The sequence below is a fragment of the Mirounga angustirostris genome, unplaced genomic scaffold, assembly GCF_029215605.1.
Source record: "Mirounga angustirostris isolate CCGP_5_RB_7025 unplaced genomic scaffold, mMirAng1.0.hap1 SCAF_14, whole genome shotgun sequence".
In the NCBI taxonomy this organism is placed as follows: domain Eukaryota; kingdom Metazoa; phylum Chordata; class Mammalia; order Carnivora; family Phocidae; genus Mirounga; species Mirounga angustirostris.
Genome location: NW_026991722.1, coordinates 48,634,580 through 48,649,321, shown reverse-complemented (window position 1 = coordinate 48,649,321; position 14,742 = coordinate 48,634,580). Strand labels below are relative to the sequence as shown.

General features: G+C 36.5%; 1 protein-coding gene across 2 annotated transcripts in view; it reads left to right on the top strand.

The window, feature by feature from the left end:
- Positions 1-14,742, top strand: part of MIB1 (MIB E3 ubiquitin protein ligase 1) — a 132,531-nt gene that overhangs the window by 75,934 nt on the left and 41,855 nt on the right. For both annotated transcript variants that reach the window (XM_045886943.3, XM_064577845.1), the window contains exons 11-12: positions 1,589-1,786; positions 4,479-4,630. In XM_045886943.3, the coding sequence (XP_045742899.1) occupies positions 1,589-1,786; positions 4,479-4,630 (350 nt within the window). The remainder of the gene's footprint in view (positions 1-1,588; positions 1,787-4,478; positions 4,631-14,742) is intronic.

The following is a 14,742-nucleotide window of genomic DNA, read 5'->3' as shown; positions in this document are numbered from 1 at the left end:
CGGGCAGCAGGTGTGGTCCACAGAAGTAGGCTTTAAAAGAGGTTAGTTCGTTATATAGTAGAGTTACATTAAAGAGTTTTAAACATAAATTGTGTGCTTTACAGAGGGAATGTGTGTGTGTGTGTGTGTGTGTGTGTGTGTGAAGAATAGATTGGGGTAGGATAAAAGTGCTTGTGTTCCCTCTCTTGCTGTGTCTCTCTCTCTCTCTCTGTCAAATAAATAAATAAATAAATACATAAATCTTAAAAAAAAAAAAAAGGGCGGCTGTCAAATTGTTGTGGACTCCTACACGAGCAGTTTTACTTTAAATGTCTGTCTGAGAAAATATGTTAAGACCAAAGACTATTTTGAATTCAGCAGCTGTTTTGAATGAACTCTTGTTTTGTTTTTAATTTAAATCCGTGAAAAGTAGTTCAAATAATCCTGAATACTATATGGATTTTCAAACCACTTGCTAAAACTGGAGTCCATGAGGGGTAGGACTGTGGGTTGGGAACCACTGCTCTGGAGAAAGTCTTAACATGCTTACTTCTGGGTGTTAAAATTTGAGATGTAGTCTGGAATAAAGATAGTATCCTTATAATACCCATCTCTGTCTGCATCTAGCAAAGTAATGGGACTTCTTTTTTGGTGTGGACTATGTATATTATCTTCATGGTGCAGGACAGGCATTTTTTTTCCAATTTAAAAAGTAGTTTCTTGGCGCCTGGGTGATTTAGTCAGTTAAGCATTGGACTCTTGATTTCGGCTGGGGTCATGGTCTCAGGGTTATGAGATTGAGCCCTGCACTGGGCTCTGCAGAGTCTGCTTGGGATTCTCTCTCCCTCTCTCTCTCTGCACCCCTACCCCGTGCTTGCACACGCTCTCTCTCTTTAAAAAAAAAAAAAAAAAAGTTTCCTACATTAAAAAAAAAATTTAAGCAATCTGGTCTTTCTCTACCTCTCATCTCCAGAAATAGGCCTATTATAAAAGGTAAGGCATACCTACTTAATTCTTCTGAAATAGTTTTGGAATTTTGGATATATGAAGTTACGCTGATTTGTGTTTCATTTTTATCTTTTATGGTGGTACTTAATTTTTTTCTGTTCTTGAATATACAGAAAAGTATAAGCTCACCAGCTAGAGATAACCAATGTTAATATGGTCTCAAAGTTAATTGAGATCACAGTTTGGCATCCTTTCTTCCTCTTTAAATTACTCAACTAATGTTTATATAATTTTTATGTCATTAAAAAGCCTTTGTAAAATTTTTAAATGGAAAAATGTTTATATACATAGTTGTATCATAATTTAGCATTTTTCTTAATGTTGGCTTATCATCATGGCTGATAAGAGTAATGAAAGATCAGACTACTTCTGATATAAGTGTTGGTCTAGTATGTATGTGACATAGTATATTGATCCAGGTTCATCATTTATCTTTGGAGTTAATCACTATTCAAGTGAATTTCATTTCAAGTTATTTTGTTGACTCCATTCTGTGTTTTCTTTTCTCACATCAATTCTTACTGAATTATTATAGCTTCAGGTTTTATTTTTCTTTCTAAAATATTTGCTCACTAATTCAGATTTAAATACTGATGTTTAGGATAAAGATGGAGATAGAGCTGTTCACCATGCAGCTTTTGGAGACGAAGGTGCTGTTATAGAAGTACTGCATCGGGGCAGTGCTGACTTGAATGCTCGCAACAAGCGCCGACAGACGCCACTTCATATCGCTGTCAATAAAGGCCATCTGCAGGTCGTGAAGACTTTATTGGACTTCGGCTGTCATCCTAGTCTCCAGGTAAAATCTTTAATGACAGATATTCTGCAGGCGTTGCTAGGATTCTGTTAAGAGGAAATACTAAGTTCTGTGGTAAGCATTCCTTTGTTATCAGTTCATTTTTGTTTGATCATGTGATAAAATTGGCAGCTGTTCTTAGAAAAGACTTTTTAAGGAAAGTGTCAGTAGATTGGTTTTATATTAGAGGGTGGGATGGGGACTTCCTTGCAAAAATATCAGCTTATGAATTGATTTAACTTTATTGATCATGACAGCTTCAGCAGCTTAAGAAGTATAATAGGCTGCATTTAATGAGAGTTACTTTATCTAAATTATTTCAGTTATAATCTTCGGGTCTTGGTCTAGTCATTAGGAAGATTTTCTGTTTTGGAAAATATACAGGGTTTTAGGGTTGATTTTCAGTAGGACCTAATTTTTGAGGCAAGAGTTACTTAAGAGATGATTCCTGTCCACAGTTTTAGCAGCCAGATGGATTCGATTGGATAGATGTCAGAGAAGCAACAAAGAAGAAAAATAGGAGTAATGGGACTGAGGGTTTGAGAACTGAAAGAATTGGAGATTTTATTCAGCTAGATGGTTATCAGAGACTGATATTTCTGAGTCATAGCATTTTGGAACTGACAGGGTTTGGAACTTAGAGCCTCTAAGCGGATTATAGAATTGGAGGATGGGGGAGGAATTAGAGGGTGTTGATCTGTTGAAGGAGAGATAATTTGTACCTGTTGATTTTTTGGCGTCTGAAATGGCAGACAAAGTCATCTGTTGAGAGTGAATGGGGAGTAATAGGTATAGAAAAGGTAACTGAGAAGAATGATAAATGTTTGGAATAGCTACTGTGGGGACCAGAAGGAAGGACGATCAGGGCCGGTAGAAGCTTATTCCAGCCATATTAAGAGCCTATCTCTTGGGATGCCTGGGTGGCTCAGTCGGTTAAACGTCTGCCTTCAGCTCAGGTCATGATCCCAGGGTCCTGGTATCGAATCCCACACCAGGCTCCTTACTCAGTGGGGTGCCTGCTTCTCCTTCTGCCTGCCGCTCCCCATGCTTGTGCTCTCTGTTTCTCACTTGTACTGTCTCTCTCTGATAAATAAATAAAATCTTAAAAAAAAAACAACCTATCTCAAGTTGAAGACTATGAATTTTTAGTGCCACTAGATAGGAGGCTAAAAAGTGGCTGGTTGGATTGAACTTGGGTTAGGAATTTGTTATGAGGGTAGATGAGGATATGCCTGGGATTGGCCAACTTTTTCTGTAAAGGGCCAGATGATAATTAGGCTTTCATGTAGTTTCTATCATGACTATCCAGTGCTGCAATTGTAGCATGAAAACAGCCGTCGATAATACATAAATGGATGTGTATGGCTGAATTCCAATAAAACTATTTACAAAAACAGGTGGCAGGCTGAACTTAGCAACCATGGTATAAGCCATAAGTATGACTTAACTGAGAATAGTACTTATGAAACTATGGAATAAATGAGGTCTAAATTACCCACTTATGCAGATAATCTACTAAATCAGTTGATTGATGAAAAAAGTAGTCAGCTTGAAAAAAAGGAAGACCGAGACTGCTAAATTTTCTTTTACATTTGTTTCTATTTTGATTAATTAGCCACTTTCCTGCCCCTTGACAACATTTAGATTAATATTTTCACCCATGACTACATAATATATTCAGCTGGGGGGATCTGAAAAACTGCTAATGCCTGGGTCTTACCCCTAGAGATTCTGGTTTAGTTGTCCTGGAGAACAGCCTGAGTGTCTTTTTTTTTTTTTTTTTTAAGATGTATTTATTTATTTTATTTTATTTTATTTTTTTAAAGATTTTATGTATTTATTTGAGAGAGAGAGAATGAGAGACAGAGAGCACGAGAGGGAAGAGGGCAGAGGGAGAAGCAGACACCCCGCTGAGCAGGGAGCCTGATGTGGGACTCGATCCCGGGACTCCAGGATCATGACCTGAGCCGAAGGCAGTCGCTTAACCAACTGAGCCACCCAGGCGCCCTGTATTTATTTATTTTAGAGAGAGAATGCATGCTCATGCATGAGCGGGAGGGGCAGAGGGAAACGGAGAGAGAATCCCAAGCAGACTCTGTGTCAGTCATGGAGCCTGGCACAGGGCTCAATCTCACGACCTTGAGATCATGACCTGAGCTGAAACCAAGAGCCGGAAGCTTAACTGACTGCGCCACCGAGGCCCCCTGTGCCTGGGTATCTTTTTAAGAGCTCCCCTACAGATTCTGAATGTGCAGCCAAGGTTAAGGACTACTGACTTTCAATTCATTGCTCTAAGGCCCCAAGACTGGTGTAGGTTTGTTTTGAAAGTTTAGGGCATAGTGATTACTGACTGGTAGGAATCTGGTATAGTAGGCCATTTTAAACTAATGAATTTTGGGGGCAGCTTTCACCTCATTAATTTTTGTAATTAGCTGAATCATATTTGAGGGTACTTTTTAATTTTTCCTTTTCTTTGGTAGGCTACAACATGTTCATTGTGTTCTCCATCTAGATTGAGTATGAGTTTAATATAATGAGGCTAATGTTTCTTGCCTACATCTTAAAATTTAACACAGGTTGTTTATTGAAGGTTACTGGATATGGCTTCTGTTTAGTAGTTCAGTATACATATTAATATTACATGTGATGTTTGATTCAAGAACTAATGAAAGTCTCTCTAAATAAAAAAAAAAAGGATTCTGAAGGTGATACCCCTCTTCATGATGCAATAAGTAAAAAACGTGATGACATTCTGGCAGTTCTTCTAGAAGCTGGAGCAGATGTTACCATTACAAACAATAATGGATTTAATGCTCTACACCATGCTGCACTAAGAGGAAATCCCAGGTAAAGATCTCACCTTTACTATTTTATATGCAGTTTAGAAATTTTCCTAGTGCTGGTTCTTTTTTTCTGATACTGATGAGGAACTAATGGCATATTTTAGTACTTCATAAATCATTTTAAAGTCTGTGGAAATTACGTCTTCACTAAATAGATTAGTTTTATATTATTTTTTTATTGTTAAACTAATACAAGTATTATGAAATGACTTACATATATTAAATATGTATGTAAAGTATCAAGAATACTTGCTTATATCTAAAAATTTAATTAAAATGCATTCCATTTTCGGGTACCTGGGTTGCTCCGTCGGTTAAGCGTCTGCTTTTGGCTCAGGTCATGATCCCAGGGCCCTGGGATCGAGCCCCGCATTGGGCTCCTTGCTCTGTGGGAAGCCCGCTTCTCCCTCTCCTCCCCACTTGTCTGTCTCTCTCAAATAAATCAGTCTCTCCTCTCTCTCTCAAATAAATAAATAAAATCTTAAAAAAAAAATTTTTTTTTTAATGCATTTCATTTTGAGATATATGTTTCTTTAAGATCATTCTCAGTGTGTCCTCTGATCTCATGTTATCCATTTGCATGATTTTTAAGTAGGCTCCATGCCCAGTGTGTAGTGCAGTGCGGGGCTTGAACTCAAGATCCTGAGATCAAGACCTGAACTGAGATCAAGAGTCGGATGCTTAACTGACTGGGCCATCCAGGCACCCCATTTGCATGATTGTTTTTTTAACTTGTGGCTAAATATTAAGTACCTAATTCTTTATTAATAATATAATTATATAAGCTTCTAGTGTAGATATTCCCCAGCCATTGTTAACAATAGTGATAGGCAGTCTACTAGAAAAAAGATTTGCTGGTTATAGTTTGAGAAAAACTTCTGGGAAATCACAACTCATAAAGGATCTGCAGAGTCTCACAGAACAGGAAAATACTTAGTTTTGCTTAATTTAGAGCTTTCTGTGAATGAATTTTTGGGAACAACTTAACCTTGAGAAGCATTTTAGAAAATTGCATTAGATGTCTTCTGTTTATAGTTGAATTAAGCCTGCATATCTTGCCTGAGGGAGCTAGCTGTTCACTTTGAAGTTTATTTTGACAGTTTATCCTGAATTCTTTTTTTAAAATTGAGATAAAATTGACATATAATATTGTTAGTTTCAGTTGCACAATATAATGATTTGATATATGAATATATTATGAAATGATTTCCATAAGTCTGGTTAACATCCTTCACCACATGTGATTACATATATTTTTTCTTGTGAGAAGAACTTTTAATATTTACTGCTTTAGCAACTTTGAAATATACAGTACAGTATGAACTAACTGTATTACATCCCTATGACTTCCTGTCCTCTGGTTCCATACTGCGTTTTTATATTATGTATCCTTCTAGTTTTTGCTATTTTTTTAGCTTCTTAGGATCACCACTAGAGGGGGAGCACAGAGAACAAAAGGATTTTACTGCTATTGCTTGTTGATGCTCCTAACAGTGGGTATATAATATGGGAGGAAATAAATGAACATATTTTAGATTATGTCTTGATTTTTCAAATTACAAATATTTGAACACTTCATACTTCGGCACTGTGAAGGAGACAAAATAGTATTATATGTTCCCTGCCTTTCAAAGAGAAGATGATGATGATAGCACTTACACAGGCAGGGCCTCTACTAAATGGTTTACATGCATTATCTCCTTTAATCCTTTCAGAAAACAGCTTTTTGAGGCAGGTGTTAATATCCTCTTTTTATAGATAATATGAAGCTTATAAAGGAATTTACTTATTCAAGATCACACAGCTGACTAGTGGAGCAGCTAGAAGTTGAGCAACAATCTGCCTTAATAGATCATAGGGGTGCTGGGTGGCTTAGTCAGTTAAGCATCTGACTCTTGATCTCAGCTCAGGTCTTGATCTCATGGTCGTAAGTTCAAGCCCTGCGTTGGACTGCACGCTGGGCATGGAGCCTGCTTTATTTTATTTATTTTTTAATTTTTTAAATTTAAATTCAGTTAACATATAATGTATTATTAGTTTCAGAGATAGAGGCCAGTGATTCATCAGTCTTATATATTACCCAGTGCTCATTACATCACATGCCCTCCTTAATGTCTATCACCCGGTTACCCCATCCCCCCCACTCCCATCCCCTTCAGCAACCCTCAGTTTCCTATGATTAAGAGTCTCTTATGGTTTGTCTCCCTCTCTGATTTTGTCTTGTTTTATTTTTTCCTCTCTTCCTGTATGATCCTGTTTTGTTTCTCAAATTCCACATATGAGTGAGATCTTATGATAGCTGTCTTTCTCTGACTTATTTTGCTTAGCATAATACCCTCTAGTTCCATCCACATCATTGCAAATGGCAAGATTTCATATTTTTTGATGGCTGAGTAATATTCCATTGTATATATATATCACATCTTTTTTATCCATTCATCTGTTGATGGACATCTGGGCTCTTTCCATAGTTTGGCTATTGTGGACATTGCTGCTATAAACATTGGGGTGCAGGTGCCCTTTCGGATCACTACATTTGTACCTTTGGGGTAAATACCCAGTAAGGCAATTGCTGGGTCAAAGAGTAGTTATATTTTCAACTTTTTGAGGAACTCCATCTGTTTTCCAGAGTGGCTGCACCAGCTTGCATTCCCACCAACAGTGTAAGAGGGTTCCGCTTTCTCCACATGGAGCCTACTTTAAAAAAGAAAAAAGAATAATAGCTCTTAACTACCTTGTATTACTTTTTCTGTATTATGGTTTCAAGACTGAAACACATGGACAGTGAATGATTTAACTAAGAATGTATTAATACAGCCATCAGTCCCCTTGCTGCCTGTTTGTTTAGGGTTATCTTTGACTACTCTCTCACTAATTCTCAGCTTCCAGTTAGTTCTCACATTCCATTTATTCTACTAGTCTTTTCCAATCTATTCCATTCTTCCTATTCCATTGTTGCTGATCTAATTAAGTACTTACCACTTTTACTTGAACTATTACAGTATCTTTCTAATTGTTCACTCTGATTTCAGGGTTATCGCTGATTTAACTTTCATACAGTTACCAACTTAGTATTCTAAAGGCATAGATATAATGGCACCTCTCTCCCCTGTTCCCAAATCTTCAGTTGCTTCCTATTGTACTTAGGATAAAATTTGCATACCTTGAACTTGGTTTTCATATCCATTTGTGGTGTGTCTTAAGCCTGTTTTTGTAACTTTATCTCCCACTAATTAAAATCCCTCTTCCTACCTTTCCCTTCAGCTACATTATGCTGTTCCTTTTTCTAAAATATCTTGTCTACTTTCTTCATTTATTTAAGCATTTTCTTTAGTCAGGATATCCTTATCCCCTTCCCTTCTTGATCTTAACCATCTTTCTTTCAGAGCTCCTAGATCTCATCATTGAAATTATTTTCTGTTTGCCCTATACTAACTTGTTCTTTGTTCTTATTTTATTGCACTTTATGTTTGTTAGTGTGGTATTTCTGTGTTTCTTTCTGTTAAAATTGTGGGCACTCCTTTTCATTTGTATATCCCCCACAATGCCTTGACTGTGATAGGGACTTAATAAATGTTAGTCTTAATTTGACAGGACAGTGCTAGGTATCACAGGATGTAATGTGATTAGTTACGGATTCTGTAGAAGAACTGCTAGGAATTCAAATAGCAATTATTTCAGATTAGAATGGTCAAAAAGAGATTTTACTGGTGCACCTGGGTGGCTCAGTCAGTAAAGCATCTACATTCAGCTCAGGTCATGATCCCAGGGTCCTGGGATTGAGCTCCATGTCAGGCTCCCTGCTCAGCGGGGAGTGTGCTTCTCCCTCTTCCTCTGTCCCTCCCCCTACTCATGCCCCCCCAGATAAATAAATGAAATCTTTAAAAAAAAAAGAGAGATTTTATTGAGGGAATTTAGCTTATCACATTAAATCATAAAGTTTAAGATAAATTGAAAATTGAAGTGTTTAGGAAACGAGTAACCTTTAAATATTTTGAATTGTTTCACTTTACTGGGAGTAGGGGTAGTATATTTAATAATGGTAATAAGCCTATACAAGGAGGAGAAAGTATACTACTTACATTTCTTTAATTCTTGCATGTATCTTGAGAATTCCCTTAAAAATTTATAAGGGTGATTTCTCCAGTCAAATAACTGGTGTCAGGTGACATTTTTTTTTTTAGGTGACATTTTAAAAAAAGAGGAAAAAGCCATTTTTATTATGCAGCCAAGTGCTTTAGTTAAAGCTATATGATTGTTTTTTATTCCTATTTCCTTAAGACATTTCATGCAATTATGACTATAGATTGCCAGATAAAGAGTGATTTTAGTTGGACTCTAAAGAATATCAGAAGATTATACAACTTATGTATCAGTTTAAATTGCAAATTGAGGTTGTTTTCAGTTCTTTTTTTCATATCAGATTTTTTATTCTTTTTTTTTTTTTTTAAAGATTTTATTTATTTATTTGACAGAGAGAGAGATAGCGAGAGCAGGAACACAAGCAGGGGGAGTGGGAGAGGGAGAAGCAGGCTTCCCGCCAAGCAGGGAGCCCGATGTGGGACTCGATCCCAGGACCCTGGGATCACGACCTGAGCCGAAGGCAGACGCTTAACAACTGAGCCACCCAGGTGCCCTCAGATTTTTTATTCTTAAAATATGCTTTTCTTTCCTTGTACTGATGAGTGATGTCAAAAGACAGAAGGAATCATTTTTGGTGTACTCAGAATTTTTTTAAAAAACTCTTTGGCCTTACGATGGACTCTGAAAAACAAACAGGGTTCTAGAGGGGAGGAGGGTGGGAGGATGGGTTAGCCTGGTGGTGGGTATTGAGGAGGGCACATTCTGCATGGAGCACTGGGTGTTATGCACAAACAATGAATCATGGAACACTTCATCCAAAACTAATGATGTAATGTATGGGGATTAACATAAGAATTAAAAAAAATAAATTAAAATTAAAAGTGGAAAAAAAAAAAAACTTTGGCCTTGGGGTGCCTGGGTGGCTCAGTTGTTAAGCATCTGCCTTCAGCTCAGGTCATGATCCCAGGGTCCTGGGATCGAGCCCCACATCTGGCTCCCTGCTTGGCGGGAAGCCTGCTCCTCCCTCTCCCACTTTCCCTGCTCATGTTCCCTCTCTTGCTGTGTCTCTCTCTGTCAAATAAATAAATCTTAAAAAAAAAAAGTCTTGGGCGCCTGGGTGGCTCAGTTGGTTAAGCGACTGCCTTCGGCTCAGGTCATGATCCTGGAGTCCCTGGATCGAGTCCCGCATCGGGCTCCCTGCTCGGCAGGGAGTCTCCTTCGTCCTCTGACCCTATCTCCTCTCATGTGTTCTCTCTCTCTCAAATAAATAAATAAAATCTTAAAAAAAAAAAAAAGTCTTTGGCCTTAACACTTATTTGAGGAAATCAGATATAGTTCATTTATTATTTCCAGAACCTGATGAAATTAGCATTTTTGAATAAAATATTAGGCATGATTAATATGTGCCAACATTTCCCCCTTTCTTATAAGCATTTTATAATTTATATAACTTGATGAATCTCTTACCTTGAATTATAACATTTTAATTTGTTCTTTGTGATCTTTGTTTTAAACTACAGTTATACTTCTTTAGTATACTTGTCTTAATTGTTGAATTTCATGTATAGTCAATTTTAATTACAATTGATGGTACTTTAGTTAATATAATTCTTAGCTAATTTTGAGGGTTTTTTTATTAGAATACATATATATTATTTCTACAGCAAATCATTTACATTGCGAGTGTAACTTAATACCAGCACAAATATTTACTTACAATTATTTCAATTTATTGTGGTTAGCAATATGGAAAAGTTTCCAAGGTTTATATGTGCATGTGTATACATGTGGGATTTAAGTAGCATTCTATTCCTTAGCTTTGCCTATAGTAAGCAGTAATGAGTTTTTGGCAATAAGTTAATAACACAGTAGAGTTATTGGTTGTGCTATTTATTTATTTATTTTTAAAGTTTTTATTTATTAGAGAGAGAGACAGAGATAGAGACAGTATGAGTGGGGAGGAGAGGGACAAGTAGACCCCCGTGGAGCAGGGAGCCCAATATGGGGCTCTATCCCAGGACCCTGGGATCATGACCTGAGCCAAAAGCAGATGCTTAACTGACTGAGCCACCCAGGCACCCCTGGTTGTGCTTTTTAGAAAGAAACTATAATATCCCCGGTTATCAAAAATATGTCTAGATGTCCAATATTTATGAAGAATATATATACTTTGAAATCTAGATTTCAAAGCCTCAGATCAATGTAGGTTCTGGATTTCAAAGCTGATCTTGATGTTTCCTCATGGTATAACAGCAGAGACATTAAGAGAGAAAGAATTATAAAGCCGTTTCTTTTCTTTCAGAATTGTGGGAGACTATATAAGCTTTCATTCTGAGACACTGAGTATTTTGGTATCATGGTTTATAAAATTTGGAGCATTTTAGAATAGCATATGTCTTTTTTTTTTTTTAAAGATTTTATTTTATTTATTCATGAGAGACAGAGAGAGAGAGGCAGAGGGAGAAGCAGGCTCCCTGCTCAGCGGGGACTCAATCCCAGGACCCTGGGATCATGACCTGAGCCGAAGGCAGATGCTTAACCATCTGAGCCACCCAGGCGCCTTAGAATAGCATATGTCTTAATATAGATCTTTTATTTCAGGAATCTTAACCAAGAGAACCATGCTTTTTCTTATTTTTTTTTTTTTTTTTTTTAAAGATTTTATTTATTTATTCATGAGAGACAGAGAGAGAGAGAGAGAGAAGCAGAGGGAGAGGCAGGCTCCCAAGGAGCAGGGAGCCCGATGCGGGACTCGATCCCAGGACCCTGGGATCACGACCTGAGCCGAAGGCAGACGCTTAACCATCTGAGCCACCCAGGCACCCCTTTTTCTTATTTTTGATATTTAGAGACATTTTCCCTAGAGTTTAGCCATATTGTCTTTTTTTGTATACAGGTGAAATTTCAGCTTTAAATGAAGAGCAGGAAGCATTGCTGTTGTTGAAAATGAAAACTAAATTTCTTTGGAATACCATTAATTGGCACATTACTTAGGTACTTTCTGTGAGGATGTTGCATTTTTAGCTCTTAATTAAGTTACTAGATCTCCTTAACAGGCATGAAAATAAATTAGCAGTATTCTCTGCAGAGCTGGCCAAAAACCAGCTAAGTATTTTGGAAGTACTGATACTGGATAGATATTTTGGAGGTACTCTTAGCAGTATTATAAAGTTACCTTATATAGTGTTATTTACAAATTTTTCTTTAATATAAATTGAGTGTGAAAAGTAACAGCAAAATATGAATAGACCACATGATGTGATACACTTGTGTTTTTAGGTTAGTGCTAAGATAACTTCACAGGCAGGGGCGCCTGGTTAAGTTGGTTAAGCGTTGGTTAAGCGACTGCCTTCGGCTCGGGTCATGATCCCGGAGTCCTGGGATCAAGTCCCACATCGGGCTCCCAGCTCAGGGGGGAGACTGCTTCTCCCTCATACCCTCTCCCCTCTCATACTGTTTCTCTCTCTCTCTCTCTCAAATAAATAAATAAAATCTTAAATAAAAAAAAAAGATAACTTCACAGGCATTTCTTACTTACTTGTTTATTCCCACAAAGGCACATACTAAATCATACTGAATATATGAGCAACTCATAATTTTCCCTCTAGAATGTTATGATACCTTTATTTAACTTTTAAAATTCTGAAATAAGGCCTGGTAAATGAGACTATGTTGAATATATGAAGATTTGATAATCTAGACCATATCTTTGTGTTTAATGTTTTTCTTATAAACTCTGAACATGCAGAGTGCTATATATAAAAAGTAGCTGAGAGTGTATTAAATGATACTATATAGTGTGTCCATTTTCTCTTATGTGCCATGCATCCACTCTCAAACATGATGTGCCTTCTAATACATAAATATTTAATGTAACTAATTGAAATGTGATTAAAATGAGCAGGTAGGCCTAATAATTTGAATGCAGTGATAAGATTTATCTATATAAACTTTCCTTTGCCCACATTCTTTTAAGGGATGATCTTCACTTTTAAATAGAGGAGTGGACTGTTGAAGATTGTGTGAACATGTAGATTTTTAAACTACTACTTGCCATCAGTAACCCTTCATTAATTACTGAAATGTTTGTTTCCATGTGTTAAAGAACATTTTATTACCTATAATTGCATTGCAGTCAGTAAGAAAAATAGAGGGATGTTGGATAACTTATCATTTTTCCTCTTCCTTCATTTTCTCTCCCCTGAGAGAGAGAGGCTTGTGTGTATCTTTATTTTGTGAAGGACAAAGAAGACAGAGTGAGGAGAGTCATAGGGTGTTATTATTAGAAGAGATCTTCATTTTACAACTGAGGAAACAAGTATGGAGAGGTGAAATACCTACATAGTAAAAAGCCATGGTACTTAGCATTTCCTTTCTTTTCTGAAGGTTAAAAACTTTTGGGGTTGGAAGAACTAGATCCTGTTTCAGTCTCTGCACAAAATATTCTGCAGAATCGTTCATTTTTCTTTTTTACCTTTATCAATATTCAGGTAAATTGCAGTAAAATTAAATGCTAATCCTGGAAGATAGTGACCCAGCATTTCTAGAGTATTATATTTAATGTTATATTTTCTTTAATTTAAAATACGTGCATGTCCATAGGAACCACACTGTGGTGTTCCCATTATGTTCAGGTAGGTTTTAGGTCACCTTCCCAAATATTTTCTTCCTTTGGAGGAAGTGTATTTTTTTATTATGCAGCATAGGCTACATTTCATTGCCATTTCTATTCTGAAGATAAAAAAAATGTAACACCAAGACGGTAAATAATAAAATTATTTTATTTGCAGTCCTTAAGTCATCCACACATTTTTCATAAAACTTTTTATAAACATTGTTAACCACTGTGGTTCTCCCAAGGAGAATTAACAGTAACAAATTATTTGATTTAAACCACAATCTGAATAATTTAAATAAGCTGAAATTAGTCAACATGTGATTGATATTCATAAATGAAAAGGTTGGCTGTCCTGTAGTAATCAATGCATAGCTACAGCTGGTTGAAGGGGACCAAATCCATTGAAGAGGCGATTTGGTTCCATTTTACCAGCTCTAGCAAAGCATTGCAGTGCTGCTAGTTTGGGATACAAAAGAGTTGAAATGCTTTTTATTTGTACAATTATGGTTATGGACTTTCTACAAATGTTAGATATTCTCATGTCAGTACTTCAGTCATTACATGTAAACTTTTCTATTTTAAAGGCACTTTTCCTACTATTTCCTTCTCGAACAGAGCAAGTCTTTGCCCTTTAACATTTTGTTGATGCATTAAGGAATTATCAGTGTACAGCTTTGCATAATTCTTAAATGTAGACAATAACCTGTTTTAAAACCAACAGCATTTGAAGAAACAAATAGACCTTGATGTATTTCAGAGTACTATTTTGTATTTATCTTTAGGCAGTGAACCAAGTAAGTATGCTAATAGGTTAGGGAAGAGTACTGGTAAGCTTTCTACCACTGCTCCTTTATTTAGTATTATACTTGAGAGCTAATAGCAAGTTCCTGATAGGGAGGGTGGAGGAATATGAGTGGCCTTAAGACAGTGCCTCTGCCCTTTGGTTTATAAATAGATCACACGTGTATTCAGTGTATTGCTTGGACTTGTGTTGAAAGGAACTACCATGCATGCCAACTTTTTTCTTTGTTTTTGCTTATGTAGTGTTACTAATCATAGGTTAGTAATTTAACCCTTTTCAATGTCTATTTCCCTGACTGAGTTCTCCATCATTTTGGGTACAGATTGCCTAGTTAGTTCCATTATCAGCTTAATAATACATGGACTTGTGGTGCATAGCTATAATCAATGAATTTAATTTAAAAATCTACTACATGAGTAATACTTTAAAAGTCAGTACAGCAAATGTTTGTTGTAATTTGATTTCATTGTTGCATTTCAGTATCAGGGAAGGGATACCTCCTTAAATATACTTGCAAAAATAAAACTTTGAGATATTATAGTTTGCCTATAAAGTAAGTGCTTTCAGTGAAATACAGAGTAAAGAAAGTTACTGTTTTGAATTAGACTGGGAA